This window comes from Panthera uncia, chromosome A2, assembly GCF_023721935.1.
Source record: "Panthera uncia isolate 11264 chromosome A2, Puncia_PCG_1.0, whole genome shotgun sequence".
In the NCBI taxonomy this organism is placed as follows: Eukaryota; Metazoa; Chordata; class Mammalia; order Carnivora; family Felidae; genus Panthera; species Panthera uncia.
In genome coordinates this window covers 129,591,109-129,608,404 of record NC_064816.1, presented here as the reverse complement: position 1 = coordinate 129,608,404, position 17,296 = coordinate 129,591,109, and the positions used below count along the sequence as shown (strand labels likewise).

Genomic DNA, 17,296 nt, shown 5'->3' with positions numbered 1-17,296 from the left:
TCACTTCAGAGGAAATGTGAATGTGTTTTAAAAGCAGGTGTGGGGGATTATAGTTATGGACAGATTGTAGAATCCTTTGATAGGGCCCAACAAATATCTCTGTCAGTTTCTTCTTTTCTGTCTGCAGCTGCTTCATGGTCTTCTCTCTCCATGTCTTACTCAAGCTTTACTAGGACTATATTACTCAAAGTGCGGTCCAGGGAGCCACAGCATCGGCATCAGCATGGCCTGAGAACTTGTTAGAATTCAGAATCTCAGGCCCAGTTCCTGATTTACTGAATCCAAATCTTGACTTTCACAAGGTCTCCAGGTTATTTGTATGCACTTTAAACTATGAGAAGCTGTGATCTAGGGGAAACTTGAAAATGCACACTCTGAGGGCATTTTAAAAGCAAGAGTTATGACAGCAAATACTACTTTCCAATATAAGAACTATAATTGAAGACCCCCCCCCCCACCACCACCACAATTACATGCAAAAATAACCTTTATGTGATGGGAAGAACAGTAGAACTGAAGCCTAGATGACTTAACAGGGAATCCCAACTCCACAAGAGGAAGTAACAAACATACTATTAAAGAAATATTTGTAAACATGTTGAAGGAAGCATCATTTAAGGGGGAACCCTACAGGCTTAGTTGGCCAAGTTGCTTGCAGAGAACTGGCAGTTCTTTTCATTTCTATAAACTGAAGGCTTCTTGGATTGTGAAATCAAGAATTACAAACTGGGTAGCAGCCAACATGATTTTTTTTTTTTTTTTTTTTTTTTTTTTGCTATGAAGGTCTTGAGCTATATTAAACTATCCTGTTAGCCACACCCAAAAAGTATTGGCCAGTAATAAGAATTGAGGCAGAACTAGCCTGTTAACTTTATAAGAAGACAGAGCAGTTTCTTAGAGACTGCTTTAAAGTAGCCCAACCTCGTCTTGAACCATGAAGTGTTTCATGCTGGGCAAACCTCAGAATTCCTGGTTCATTCATTTAATCCCTAGTTAAATGAATATGCAGCATTGAACCTGCCTACATTTAATCTGTCCCAGATAGATTAATGCTCATCATCCCCAAAGTTCTTGCAGGAAAAATATTTTACAATCTTCTTTTTACCATTTCCCTTTGTTTGAATATATTTATGATCACAATCTTATTGTGTGTATATATCTACTGTAATAGAATTTTCATTAAGAGAATTCCACTTAGGCTTTCTCTCAGAAAAAAAATAGTTTTAATAGAATCGTTATCTTTCATGTTTCATGTGGCCCTTTAATCACTTTTAGAGTAAATAGTACCAATAACTGGCTCTTTTTCAGTGGTCTATTTCAAATTTTTAATTATGATAGGATCTTCCTCTCATCTAAATAAAATGTAGGGTGCCTGGCTGGCTCAGTCGGTTAAGCATCCAACTTCGGCTCAGGTCATGATCTCACAGTTTGTGGGTTTGAGCTCCAGGTCAGGCTCTGTGCTGACAGCTCAGAGCCTGGAATCTGCTTCAGATTCTGTGTCTCCCTCTCTCTCTACCCCTCCCCTGCTTGTGCTCTGTCTCTCTTTCTCTCAAAAATAAATAAACATTAAAAAATTAAAAAGTAATAATAATTACAATTGACTTTTATACCCTAAGTATTCCAGTCTCTGAAGTAAAAGCTGGCAAATCATCACAGATATATCCTAGAATCACTGGCTTATAAACTACGAGTTTGTGGTAGTTTTTCTAAAGGAGTATTTTTTTAATAAAATTTCAATAGAAAAGGGGCGCCTGGGTGGCTCAGTCAGTTGAGCTACTGACTTCGGTTCAGGTCACAATCTCATGGTTCGTGAGTTTGGACCCACATTGGGCTCTGTGCTGAACAGCTCAGAGCCTGGAGTCTGCTTTGGATTCTCTCTCTCTCTCTCTCTCTCTCTCTCTCTCTCCCTCTCCCCCCCTCTCCCACTCATGCTCTGTCTCTCAAAAGTAAATAAACATTAAAAAAAAGTATATAAATAATTCAGTTGATTGCTCACTTGTTTCTTTTGCATGATAGCAAATGATTTTTTGGTCTTTTATTTCTGATGTTTTGATTATGCCCTTTTCATACAGTTTCCACCCCCTGCATGGCCCCTACACAAGGAGCCCATGAAATTGGTTGAGTATGCTAAATACTCTTTGGAGATTTCCCCACATTGTTTTTATTTGTTTATATTATTTAACCCCAAATGATGTGTCCTATTCCTGTGACTGCCTCAGCTAGATCATATCTAAACTGGAGACAAAGGTTCAGTTTATCTTATGCTTCATTTTATATATTCCAGTGTTACGACTTCTCATCTTCAATATTGCTCCCTATTTTAATATTGATTAGTTTATGGCTGTACTTTCGAGAAAATATGAATGTAAAAAATATTTGCCACTACAGACATGTTAATTTGGTGATTTCTTTACTTGGGTGCATTGTAGTTTACAAAGTTTTAGTCAGAAAGAATATTAAATTTTGTTAAATAAATAATTTAAGACAAAGTTCTAAAAACATCAAGATCATATTGTATGGTCCATTTAGTTTTTCTTTGTCTCATAGCAAAACTTTGTAAACCTTTACCCTTTAAAGCCATCTAAAGTGTTCAATTCATTGGACTGGACAGGAAAGGGGAAGAGAAGAAAGAGAAAAGGAAGAGAAGAGTGGGCAGATCTGTTCTAGCCATTGCCAATACTGGGAAATATAAAGTCCATGCCCTATGATAGGCTCTAGGATAACCATTATTGCAAAGCACAGACAGCATTACTATTTTAGATATGAGTGAAAACTCAGGGGGATAAATGAGAATCGGGGTCACAATACTTGTTATCACTATAGAAAAAAAAGTTTACTAAATTTTTATTTGGGTACAATGGAATACTACAATTTTGTTCTACAATAACACTGAATACCTTAGTAAAAATTACATATACATGTATAACTTTTTACTAATACATATATATATACATAATATATATAATATATATACATATATACATAATATACATTATATATATATATATACACAAATGCTGACTAGCACATTCTGCTATTGCAATTTTAATTTGTACAAACCTATTGCAAAGCAGTTAGACAATATACAACTACACCATTAATATGGTTGTATACATTAATCCAGTTTTTCTTCTTTTGAAAATTTATCATGAGCAAATTACGCTATAAGAGGAAACAAATTTATATCTGGTTTTCTTTGGGATTTCCAAGATTAAACAACTGCCAATAAGATTGGATAACATATTAAAAGATGTACAAACTGACAAGAAATTTCCAACCAAATAAGAAAAGATACAAAATATGCCCTCTGTTTAGAAAAATATATGCTTAGGGGCACCTGGGTGGCTCAGTCAGTTAAGCATCTGGCTTCGGCTCGGGTCATGATCTCACAGTCCGTGAGTTCGAGCCCTGCGTCGGGCTCTGTGCTGATAGTGCAGAGCCTGGAGCCTGCTTTGGATTCTGTGTCTCCCTCTCTCTCTGCCCCTACCCTGCTCATGCTCTGCCTCTCTCTGTCTCAAAAAAAAAAAAAAAAAAAAAAAAAAAAAAAAAAAAATTAAAAATAAAGAAAAATATATGCTTAGTCTAAATAGAAATTATTACTATAATTATTAATATTTTATGTGTCAAGCTGTCAGGTATTGAGGAGAAATATCATCATTGTGCTTTTGATACATATTAAGGATGTCTTTGTTAAAGATAGTGAAATTTTATGAAATTTAAAAAAGGTAAGAATAATGATATTTGAAAAATATTTTTCTGACCTAAGCTAGAGTGTAGGGCCTAGAGCACAGGTCATAAAGGGAAGGAAAAGGTGTGCTCAGGAGAGCACGGTCTAAGGCTAGGGGAGGGCTCAGGGATCATAAGGGGGCAGAGTGAAGAGGGTACAGGGAACTCAGTTACCAGCCTGAGGGGAGCTCTTACCACTGAGGACTTGGAACTGACTCCATTGATGGGAGAAAGGAAAAAAAAAGGTGCTTCTCAGGGCAGGGAAGGTGACATGACTGAATGGTGAATGAAAAAGAAGAATTTGCCTGGAAGGGAGAACAAATCATTAGAACAGCTATGACACATGCTAGAAATAGCAAATCATCTCTGTAGTGATTAAGAGCCTAGACTTTGGTGTCAGATTGTCTTGGCTCAAATCCTGACTCCCATTGTGAAAATCCCTCAACCTCAGAGCATGAGTTTACTCTCCTGAAAAATGGGGATGATGATAAGACCTATATCATTGGGTTGTTGTGCAGGTTAAATAAAACCCTAGCAGGTAATAAACGCTCACCAAATGTAAATGTTATTGTTTGTATCGGAGATCAGAATTCATCTGCTGATATAAGGCATGAAGGATTCCAACCAGCTTCCCCCTCAGTAAAAGAAGCAGGTTAATCCTTGCTACTTGCCTCACTGGGAAACTGTGTTTATCCCTGCAAATTTCCAAATGACTCCTTGTTTCACTGTCCCAGTTAGCTGAGCCAGCAGTTGGCTGGAACTGGTATGCCATTCAGCTAGAGAAGCAGGTCCTGCTTACTGCCCTTCCCTCCCCTTTTGTTACTGGCAGGTGCTGGATGACAAGCTACTAGGAGGCAGGGAAAGAAAAGAATGCTCCAAAGATGACCTTTTGCTCCAATCTCTTCCTGATGCATTTATGTCTGGGAGAAATATTTCCCCTGCTTATGTGCTGTTTCCCACTCTGAGTCATGTCTCTTCCTTTCTCTCATCATTTTCCACCCCTACCTTTTCCTATAATGGCAAAAACCACTTCTCCAGCCGTGCAGCCAAGCTGAGTGACCTAACACGTCCTAGTGCAGGCAGATAGGTGTCTCTGTCCTATTTTTGGATAATTGTTGAAGTGGTGTCCTCTGATTTCTCTGACTGCTGCATGGTCTTCTTTCTTTGCTATGGACACATGGCAACAGTCAACAGCACAGAGAGGCAAGGTAGAAGAGAGACAGATGGTCAGACTTTGTAGTGTTCTTTATACTTTAACTTTTGCTTTTCTGCATTGCCTTTAGGGCCCATGGAGGTAGCAAAGCCCTCACAACCCCTTCTAGCCCTTTTCATTCAATAAGACATAAATAACATTTCTTTATGAAGGAAAGGAAAGTTTTAGATGATTTCAACTCCCTCTATCCTTGCTCATTTTCCATTGTCCCCCTTCACTAGAGGTTTGGGGCAGGGCTGTCCAAAAGCAAAACTGTGATGGGTGATGATTGTATCATGGGAGCCTTCTATTTTCCCTTTCCTGTCCCAATTTTCTCTTTGGTGCTGTGTCTTTTAATCAGTATATGGTAGTCACATATGGAACTCAGGTCAAGGCCCTCATGCTCAGGTCCCTCATGTAGTTTTCAATATGCCCTTCTTATTCACATTAAAGTAATAGATGACTGTTTATGGATGTAAATGTTACCCTACCCAAGGGTACTTTTTACTTAAGCAAGCATCAAAGTGTAATATTCTATTGGTGACAGTTCAGATATAGTCCAAAGAAAAAGGCTGAGGAGTGGGTACAAAAATGTTGTAAAATACAACAAAGAGTGCCTTCTTTTGCTCATTTGCTGTTTGGGGGTGAATAGGAAAGGAGATTGTGATGATTAAATTGTGGAAGCCCAAATTATTCTGATTCCTACAAATTATTGCCTGAATATCTAGTATATCTTTATCCTCTGATTTTTTCTCCTATAATTCTTTCCCTTGTCCTCCCCACATATATACCTTGAAGGAAGGAAATATACCAAATCCTGGTTTATGATAAGTTGCATTGTGGTGGTAATTTTTCACTGTAGCAGTACCTACATTTTTTTTTTTTTTTAGTTTCTTAATGTGTAGCCTTGTAAAAATCCTTTAAGCTCATGTTATCTCAAATAAACATTCTAAAATGACAAAGCTGCAAACTAAAAAAACTGAGCCATTATGTATATGATTTCTCTGCCATGCTGTTTAATTTGTCCTGGGATTCAAATGAGACAACATATGGGACTGGGTTTTCTAAAATGTAAAACTCCATAAAACTATCTTTTAGCATTATACATTTCAAAATGGGAAATAGGATAGTAAAGGAAATAGCAATATATTAGAATACCAGGAAGCATGTTTCCAAATGAGTTTTTAAGTGCTAGTATTTCCTACACTTCAGAAATGAAAATACATTTTAGATAAGAGAATTAAGAGTAAAGACAAGCATCACAAGTAAAGACAAGGATGAAATATATCTGTTTTACATACATTTTTGTTTTCCCACCTTGATGATTCATGAATGAGAAAATGGTGAGAAAGGAAATCTTGTTAGAATCAGTGCATTTCAAACCTCTCTTGCAAATAAAGAAAATTTGGTTCTTTCTTTATAAAGAAAATTATGAAATTGAAATGTGATCCCCATTCCAGCTCTGCAGTCATTCCAAGTTTTTTTCAACTATTTATTCACATAGTTATTCATTCAGAAAATATTGATTGAGCTCACTATGTGCTGGGCACCATTTCATTATCCCAGGAAACAAAGAGGAAGTCATGTTTTTGCTTCTCAACGACCTATCTAGCAGTCTAGAGGGGATTAACAGGGTTAGTTTTACCATGTGGGAAGTAACAATAGGGGTTTGCATAAGATTTTATCTGAAGACACAGAAGAGGCACTCGATGTCGAGGAGTTTTAGAAGCGGGAATGGGACAGGCCATGAGGAGAGGAGTGATGTGGGCATGGGGACAGAAGAGAGAGTTGGGCACTTAAGAGCAGTATGGCACTTCAGTAAGGGCTACAGTAGACAGCAATGGGTTGGTAGTGAAGGCCTTGTCTAAATAGCTCAAGAGTTTGGATTTTAGTCTAAGGGCAACCACATACAATTGATAGTTTAACACAGGAGAATGTCATGGGAGTCTTGATAAGATCACTATTTTTTGAAGGGGAAGATGGATTAGAGAAGATAATATTGAAGGCTGGAGGTGAGGCCCATTAGGCAGCTGTGGCAACTAGCCAGGCAAAAGATGAAGAAGGCAATAGCAGTGATTTTGGCAGAAACATCTTCAAATACAATACACTTTAATTAACTAAAAAAAATAGAGTAACACATTATTTTCAGAGAAAATGTAACAATAATCCTCAGAATTGTTAAAAATCTAGGAATCCTTGTCATAGATAATCAAAGCCACACACTCATCTTCACAGTCAACTGAAGAGTGAAAAGTGAATGTATTTGATATTGTATTTATAGCACATCAGCCCTCTGACAGAAAATTTTTAATTAAAAAAAAATTCCTGAACAGCTAGATTCATTGCATATAGCGCCAAGGCTTTATCCTACTGATGTCACAGAAAGCAATGAGATAGGAAGTTCCTGAAACATCCTTTTGTTCAATTCTTTCATTAAAGATAAGAAAACTGAGAGCCCGAGGTGAAACCTTTTGCAGGAGGTGACACACCTCAGTAATGGCAGTGCTGAGACTGGAATCCAGATGCCTAACCTGGAAGGCAGGGCCCTTTTCACTGCACTGTAACAGCTTCCCAAGAAAGGCATCTAAATAAATCAATGGGATGTGGATGACTATTGAAAAGAGGAAAATTTTTCAAAACTATAAAAAGCATTTTAAAAAGCCAAACACCTGCTTTATTATTAGAAGCTGGTCATTTTTCCAGATTAACTGATGGGAAAATCCATGCCAATATCAGCAGCTACTCTTCACATACTCACTTTCCAAAAATAATTTTGGACTCTAGTCTGGCTTCATGGCACCAGTATCCAAGTACATGTGATTTATGTTGTTTTACTTTCTTATTTAAAAAATTGAAAACAGAACTATCAGTTTATTTAGGATTAGCAAGAGACTTTCATTTCATGAGGAAGATGAAGTATGATGGGTTTGTGAACAATTCATTGTGTATACTGTTCATCAAATGATAGAAAAATTTATAGGGAACCAGTTTAAGTGCTGAGAAAACAAATTACCAATCCCATAATTTTTCACAAACACATTCCTGAATAAGCAATAACTCATATTTTTTTTCTATTATGGGGTTTTAACAAGGTTTAAAAAGGTTCTTTATTGATCAATTTTGTATTTAATATAATAAAAACAATGAACACATTATGGGTTTTTAGAAAGTTTATTATAGAGACTCATCGCCTACTTGCCCCACCCCTGAAGAAAAGAACTAACATGTTTGCACATGAAACCTGGATCACTTGGTACAGAATTTCAGTCTATGAAATAAAATAGCTAATGGCAAGTCTCAGTAAAAATTCATTTTGACAGTAATCAATGCTATTCAAAAATAAGGAAGTCATATATCTCACTTGTTAAAAGTTAATAGGTTTTGTTATATGACTATGTGTATTTATTTTGGCTTTAAAACTTGTCGATAGCTATTTGGAAAGATATGATTTATTTAAGCTTATGATTTATTTAAATACATATTTTATTAATCAAATACTTTTAGCCAATCAACAGATCCAAATATTAAAAAAAAAACCACTTCAAATACATAGTTGTATTGTTTATAGTATAACTGTAGTCATGAGACTGACCTTTTTAACTAACATAATAAAATCTATATAGTCAAAAGAGTGGTAATGTTTTAAGGTAATGATCATGAGAATCTTTTCTAATTTTGAAGTCTCTTTTGTAGCTATCTTCAAAAGGATAGGAATTTTATAATTTAATCATTTGTTTACTTTGGCCCCAATAGTATTCCAGTTCAGTCATCCTTTATATTCACTAGTCCTAGTAATTTGGAAAAGTAAAATTAATATTCACTGAATGAAGATTTATTATCTATGAAGATGTTCAGAGGAATGTTAATTCAGGTTCTGATAATAATTCTGAAATTTGAGCATTTATAGACTTTTATGATATGTAAATTATAGTAACCACTTATATCATAAACATCTTTTGTACATGCCTATCATTTTGGATAATGAGATTTTTAAAAGAATAGTGACTCATAACATTGAATAGGACTTTACAGTTCAAAAATGATAAGAATAATTTTATACTAACAAAATCCATTATCAGATAACATCTTCAAAATCTGTATCTGTTACTCTTTAACTTATATATATGGAACTCAATAGCATGGGCCCAACAAATTGACAACTTTCCCATAAGTCTTTCTCCATGAATCACTGTAGTTGAAATAGTACTTAAGTGTCAAAAATAGTCTTTATGTTGAGTGTTATTAAATAGCACCAGTATTACTTGAAGGTAAAATGAGATATTAACAGGAATGCAGAATACAGGTTTAATTTCTAACTACAAGAGAGAAAGCAACCCCTAGATGAAATACCATTTAGATCTGGATTATTTTTAAGGTCACAGCCAGAAAAACCTAAGTCAGAAAAGTCTTCAGGATTTTGGTTGGAAAATTTAAAAAGAAAAATCTTATATATCACTCTTTCATATTCTATTCCCAAAGAAGATATTTATGCTTACATAATCAAGACAGTGCAATCTCACCAATGAAGTTCCCCAGGAAAGATACATTTAATCATTCTATATATTAGTTCAATAAGATAATATAATAAAAGTACTTGAAAGCAATCTGATTAGAGCAACATTTACAGTAAGTACAAAATATACAGTAAAATGCAACATCTTATTAAATAGACCTGCAGGTTAACAATATCTTATTTAAAGGAACAGATGTTCATGAATCTATTTTCACATTTATTTGTTTTATTATATTTGATATCTATTACCACTGCATGCTTTTGTTATTGTAATTCCTAGGACCTTTTTTTTTTTTTCTGTACATATTTTTCCCGTAAGTATTGCCCTGATTTTTTCTGCAAAGGTAATTTTAAAAGTATTACTCTCAGAGTAAAAAAATAAGAAATTGCATATTTTTTATGAGGAGTTGTGACAAAACTATTATAGTGTTTAAGAAGTGTCCCTTGATCTTTATAAATTCATCATTATGAAATGTATACTTTTTTACTAAAGCAAAAACCGTCTGCCTTTAACATTAAGTGTTGCCAACCTACTGTTTAATTCGGGCTATAAAGTTTGTTATGAAATCCTTGGCTATTAATTAGAAAAGGATTATTTGAAAAGATCTGCCAATAAACATTTCTAAAAGTGGTTGCTTATCTTAAAAATTTGCTCGATTAGAACAATTGGGAAATGAACAGAACAGTAGTGCTTTTACATTATAACAACACAGAAGTATTACAGTATCCAAATCTCTAGACCTGGGGTCTAAGTGTTCAGTCGTGGCTTAGTTGCAAGCTGACAGAAGAGAAGCTGCGTCCTACACTTGTGCACAATGGGGCAATGACAACATCTGTTATGCTCTTCCATATTGTCTGCACTGAAGGTAGGACCATTAGGCAGGTCTTTACAAAAGGCATTATAATCCTGGAATGGAGGAAAAGATTTGTGTAAGGATTATTGATGTTACCAAATAAGGCCACTGACTCTTGCACATGCTTGGAAAGATACAATAATGGCCTAATTTACCTAAATTTGGTCGAACATTTGAAACAGGTAAATGAACAGTGACCCACATAGTGATAGGATGCACAGACATATGTTGCTTAAAAAAATAAACAGGCATGTAGATGACAAATACCAGTACTCTTTCTATTGGTGGCATGCTGTCTGAATCAGTAAAACAAAAAATAAATAAAACGGTAAATATATCTACCTGATCGCTGCCCCTAAACATTAACCTGCTTAATTCTTCATTTTTCCCTGAGGTTCTATTTCCTGGTAGCCCTTCCTGTTTCCTCATTCCACTTCCCTACCCCTTCATCCAGGCTGGGTTGGAGACTCCTTTTTTGTGCTTCTAAAGTACTAAAATAAAATTTCTTAATCCTCAAATTTACCAAAGGGTATCATAAGTAGATGGCTATATTTCTGTCTTTCCTACTAGAATCAGAGCTCCTTAAGTGAGGACATCCTTGACCTTTATTAAACATTTGAGCTGAAGTGAATTTAGCATTCTGTCACACTTAATATTACTAATTTTTCATAGTCATTACAAAGAGCTGTGTGGTAGAGTTAAAAGAACCCTGCAAATACTTTGACAGAACCCTGTCAAAACTCTTAGACAAAACAAAACAAACAACCTAGACTATCCTGAAATTATTTCTTCTATGTCTTTTCTTAAGATAACTGCAAACGTGCATATTCTTCATGCTGATTAATTTTCTATGTAATCCTCTGAATAATGCTCTCTGTTGTAGTAGTGCTATTTGAGCACAAAAGTATCTTTGAATACTCAGGAATTGCTGGGAGCCTCAATCGAATTTTTATTATTATCTGGATGGGCACAAGGAAGTAAGGTTGATTTTCTTGATTTGCTATTAAAATGTGACTTAAATAAAGGTCTGTTGTGCTTAGTCAAAAGTGAAAGGAAGACCAGGCAAATGTCTGATTGAGATATTTTTAGAATACTGAATTATTCATACTGACTGTCTATACACTTATATTTATCTCGTGTTTTGTTCTAAGTGCTAAAGACTTAAAGAAATTTTTAAAGAAAATTAATTACTGGGTGTTTCGATGGGACAGTTGAATGGAAACCAGAATGATGACAACTTTTGACTTCTTATCCCATTATGTTTCTCACTTGATTTGTGGCCCTGGGCATATCACTACAAATTAAAGTATGAACAGGAGCTCTTATGATTGGCTATAGGGATTAACATTTATTATATACCCTTGGGATGTCTTTATGATGCATTATAATGTATATATGATGCCATCATGTATAAATAGAACAATCTGAAATCAGAATATATAGTGAAAACAATTAAAACAATCTCAAATTGATGCACTCTAAGACTAAACTTTAAATCAGAAAGTTTCCTAACCAAATCTACTTCACTGAGAGTACAATATACTTTCCACTCTTCCTTAGGCTAAGACATTTTCTTTCCCCATAACTTCTTAGATCTCCATGTCCTAAAAGGGAATTAAGTGGACAAAGTGGACTTTCTAGTTCAGCAAAGTACAGTTGCTCACATTTGAGACTTAAGTTGATAGGATGTGGTGAACTCATTTTAATTTAATTTTATTTAAATCTATTTTATTTAAATTTATTTTAATTTCATTTTAATTTTCTTTAAGTTGTTGTTCTCTCACTGTGGGTCAGATGATCCAATGATCCAAACACTTCGTAAAGAAATCTTATAATTTATAAGATTATACATTTCTCCATTGAATAACAAAGCCTTTAGGACACAGACTTTTATTTAGCTTTGTATTAACTATAGTATCATGCAGATTGCATTGTCATTAGCAATTTGCTATATTAAATACTTCTTCTAAAAGTGAAAGTGCTACCACTATATTTCTGTAAGTTGGACAATCTATCTGAATTGCATCCCAACAAAAACAAGGGGTAAGGGAGCTCCAGGCACATTTCTTTGATATGATCCCCTTATGACCAATAATCTACTGTTGCTTAAAGGTGGCTATCTCAATCTGAATGTGGTATGGTATCAATACAATCCACTGGTCCCTAATGACCTGTACTTCTGACCTAGGATCCGGTATCACCAGATTGAGCTCCAGGTGTTTTTCTTGTTGTTATTTGTTTGTTTAAAGAATCTAAAGTCAGATCCATGGTGAGGAAGTGATGTGGTTTGAATATCTATTGCTGCATACTTTCATCGCTTTGGCCACCAATCTCTTTATAATAAACAACCCCTATTCCCTGCCAAAAGAAAAAAGAAAGAAAAGGAAGTGAAACAGAAGAAAGGCTTACTCAAATAGATTTGTTCTGTAAGACCTCTCCTTGGTCTGGTCTTATCATGTCATGGGAATGTAATCTATTAATGATAAATCTATTTTATCAAGTTAGTTTTATAAACTAACTTTTAACCATTTTTGTTTGAGGTTACTCCTCTACTTGCAATCACAGCTGCCTGATGATGAATGGGTGATGGCTAAATATTAATGTTCCACATGAATAATTTGAAAAACGAGCTGAGGTTAAATAATACATTTTATGTGACTGAAAAAGAAATGATTTGATGATTCATCATTGGAAGCACCACATACAAAAAACACCTTCCATTTTCAGGAGAGCCAGGTGAAGAGAAGCATCGTTGGGTAATTGTAGCTTTACTTATAACTTTCCACCATTTAGTAAATGAAAACCATTTTGTTTTCAATTCCTCAGCAAGTGCTTTAGGAAAGCCCAGCTCTGTTGATTATAAATATGGCACTCTATACTTCCAAATAGCTTCATAGCCAACATTTCACAATATGCTATGTGGTTACTCAGTGTGTCACATTTTTGAAAGAGGTTAGATGACTGGCTTCAGTTCATTAGGAATCCAGAGTTTTATGTGCTGGCTGAGGCCTCTTTTTAAAAATCCATATGCTAATGTCAGAATATGAGCTAACTATACATCTGGCCTTTGTGAATCTGCTTATGTATAAAGGCAAAGATTTTCATCCTCTTCCCGTCTTGTGGCACTCTCAATATATTTTAGTTGTTGTCAATCTTTAGTGATCAAATTAAATAGTTGTTTTTTGTCCTTTACTTATTTGGTGAATTTTTATTTACCCTTTAAAAGACTTTTAGACGCACCTGGGTGGCTCAGCTGGTTGAGTGTCTGACTCTTGATTTTGGCTCAGGTTATGATCTCATGGTTTATGGGTCCAAGCCTACTTTGGGCTCCCTGCTCACAGCAAGGAGCCTGCTTGGGATTCTCTCTCTCCTTCTCCCTCTGCGTCTCCCCTGCTTGCACAAACTCTCTCTCTTTCTCTCAAAATGAATAGTAAAATAAACTTAAGAGAAACCCCTCTTTTTAGACTCCTTTCTCTCTACATACACTTCCTAGTGCCTCCCCCTTCCTCAACAGATTTACCAGAGTTTTCTTCAGCATCTACTTCTATACTTAGCCAGTTGCCCTGATATGCTAGGAGTAAATTGAGGGCAGATACTACATCTGTCTTACTCATCCTGGGCCCAGTGCCCAACACAAACCAAGCATTTAGTAAATTTATTTGGTTGAGCTAACTAGCTAGCTAAGTGACTAAAGGATATTGATTTACAAGGTAAAACAAGCATTTAGTAAATTTATTTGGTTGACCTAACTAGCTAGCTAAGTGACTAAAAGATATTGATTTACAAGGTAAAAGGGAATTGAGAATAATTTAACTTTTAACAATGGAGACAACAAGTGTTAGGGTGTGGCAATACCATATGAAGTGATTAAGAAAGACACCAAGGCATTTTAGGATTATACATGTCACCAGGACTGCCCTAAAGCACAAGCTTGACAACTGTGGCAATACTCTAGGGCGATCAGAATGTTCTTTCTCTCAGGATAAAGTGAATATCTTTTAATATAATAACAACACAACTTCTTGGTAAATATAAAAGTTTCCTTCAAAAAAATTTTAACGGTTAAAATATTCTTCAAAGTTTTATGATGCATTTTGAGTGTGAATAAAGTTACTCAAAACATCCTACAAATGCCCAGCAGGTTTCTATACTTACTTTCCCTTGAAGTTGATGCCACTCTCCATGTCTCATAGGCAGAAAAGTAATTTGGAGGACTTCTCATTATCCTATGCAGCTTGAGTTTTCATTCATTTGTGCTGAGGGCCCCTCACAATTGCACACACATGGCATCTCCTCTGGTCTCATCCTTGCCATTTGCTAGTGGCAGGATTGGAGCAGCCCTCCATAGCACTGCTTAGCCAGGTCTGATATCCCTGTTCAGTTATACTGTCACTGGCATTCTGCTCAGAGATCACTTTTGTTTTACCCCAAGCACAGGTGGTGACTGAATAAAAGGTGATGAAAGAAATAAGAGCCTAGCCCAGAACCACTGGCACAAGTCCTAACTCAGCCCTATAAGAGAACAACTTGTGGCAGGAAGCATGGCCTCCAGGTCTCCACCTCCAGTCAGCTGGGCCTTATTAACATCGGAAGGAAAATCACACCCGAGGACAGAGAACATTACTTCTGTTTAAACTCCTAACCCAACCAACCTGTGATTCTAAAGAAAGCATATGCCCTACCAGATCTCCCAGTTCTTGCTACTGTGTGGGTGAACTGATGAACCTTCTTGCAAGCTGGCCTGGGAGAAGGGGAGTGCAGGGGGCAGGTGGCAAAGAACATTCCTACTTTCAGAAAGTTGGTCCACCCCTGTGTGCCCTTTCTCACCAGATGTGCAGACAGCTGAGGGTGGCAAAGAGAATTCCTGCAGCGAAGGCCAGGGGGATAGCCAGGAACAATGTCAGGAACTTGTATATCACGTATTTGCTGATTTCAAAGAGGGCATGGCTGCAGATCCACACTTTGTCAAAGGAGTGCGTAGACACCGGCTCTGCAATCACATCCTCGAAGCCCACCTGCAGAGGCAAGACACAGGGATCCCGAACTGTCACCAACCTGCGGCCCCCCCGGGGAACCAGGGGTGCTCGGGTGCGAGAAGCGGGCTGGCCTGCCCTATCTTCTCAGGGTCAAGTTGGGCGCACAGGAATTTGGCTAAGAGTTCCTGGTTACACAGGCGACCCCGAGGCATGTGGATTCTGGGTCCCGGACCCCGCAGGGCTGACCCAGTGGCGAGGGTGGAGGGTGGGATCCGGGCTAGGGTAAAGGGGGAGCACCAGCGCCCCCAGGCCGTGGCGCGGCCCAGGTTACGGCCCGCCCCTGTTTTTCACCTTGAGGTTCGAGTTGAGCCGGTGGGGATCCCGGTCGGAGCCCGAGTCCGCGAACTTATCCGGGTCAGCGTAGTCGACGCCGCTGTGGCGGCTGTAGGAGTCGTCGTCCATGAAGAGCTGGACGTCTGCTTTCTCGGTCTCCAGCCCCATCGTGGCGCTCGGTGCGCGGCGGCTGCAGCCGGCCCGGCGCGGCCTCCCCTTCCCGTCGCGCCCCGCCCCGCCCTGCCTCGCCTCGCCTCTCCCGGCGCGGCCCGGGCGGCGGCCGCTTCCCGCTGCCGGCTACCGCTCCCGGCCCGGACCCGACCCGAGCCCCGCCCTGCGGCGGGGCCCGAGGGGCGGGAACCGGACGCAGCCGGAGAGGTGGTTCCCGCCTCGCGACTCCCGCCGCCACTTTCTGGCCAGGTCCCCGTCTGTCCCCGGCCCGGCGCCATCCCAACAGGCACATTCCGGCCCTGCACAGGCGGGAGAAGCGTGCTCCGGGCATCAGGACCCGTATTCCCGCCACAGAGGGGCCGGAGGGCTCCCCGGGTCTCATCGCTTGATACCTAGAACTGTGATCTTTAAGAGCTGGCAGGTTGTTCAGGGGTGGTGCACTTACTGCTGGGAGACAGCTAGGTGGTTAGGAGCGCCGGTATAGAAGCACAAGATCTATCTTCTCCCTGCTCTACCATTTACCATGTGTGCTCGGGACCTCAGCCACCTCCTTGTGAAATGGGAGGAGTCGTTGCTGCTTCACAGAGTTACTGAGAATTAAATTCCCGTCAAACTCTTATACGTGGTCTCTAACACACAGTTATGACACTCCTGATTGCCAGGCAATCCCACAAGTGCTAGAGGATCCAGCAAGCGCATCAGCTATGCATCTATCCCGGCGCCCACAGAATGTGTGAGCCTGTTGGAGGCAAGGTGAGGAAATGGAGTTGGTTTGGTGAGCTCACTGCCCCTAGGGGTTTGCTCCCTCAGAGCAGAGAGGAGGTATCTCTTTTTCCTTCTAAATTAAAACGCTTAATTTTCTTCTGAATCAAGTCTTGAAAGATTTCAGTTATCTCTGAGATGCAGTCACATCCACAACTATCTTGTAGGAAACATGTAAACAAACCCCTGCGGTAAAGTCACACTGCAGTAGAAGACCCAGACTGCTGACTACTCAAAAGCTTTCAGAGGGAAGGATTAAAGGTTAAAGGGGTATAAAGGGTTAAAAGTCTGGTGGACTTAGGTACTTGTTTGGGGGAGGAAGGTACTCAGTGAAAATTTGCCAAAAGCAAAATAATGTGTCTCAGATTTGGGGTGCCTGAGGCTTGCTCTGTGCCTAAGGCATAGTAGGAAGGCAGTCAAGTATTGCTGAAATACACAGCATTTGGAACTTGCCACATGTATCAAATCCTGATGTGTGAACTGGATTTGAAGAATTCTGATGGGGAAAAAAAGTTTTTGAAACAATAAAAATTATACACAAAGAGCAGGATCAGAATAGGAAAAATATTTTGGAGCCCAAACTCAGTATTTCTAAGTTAAATGCTGAGTTTACTTACTGCTACTAGCCCGTAAGAATGGCAGTGTTGTAATACCGTGGTTGTCTCAAGCCTGCCATGGTGCCCCTCCTCTCCCAGAGGTGGTCCAGCTTGCCCCTTCTTTTCTTTCTTTTCTGTCCCAATTTTGTTCATGTTTAGTTCAATCCAAAATG

At 38.3% G+C, this 17,296-nt stretch overlaps 1 protein-coding gene across 1 annotated transcript; it reads right to left on the bottom strand.

Moving 5' to 3' along the window:
• Positions 1-8,044: 8,044 nt before the first annotated feature.
• CAV2 (caveolin 2) lies at positions 8,045-15,883 on the bottom strand. The gene is made up of 3 exons (XM_049642982.1): positions 15,613-15,883; positions 15,113-15,300; positions 8,045-10,338 (listed from the first exon to the last, which is right to left on the bottom strand). The coding sequence occupies exons 1-3, from the start codon at positions 15,760-15,762 to the stop codon at positions 10,188-10,190; spliced, it is 489 nt and encodes a 162-aa protein (XP_049498939.1). The 5' UTR covers positions 15,763-15,883; the 3' UTR covers positions 8,045-10,187.
• Between the last annotated feature and the right edge of the window lie 1,413 nt (positions 15,884-17,296).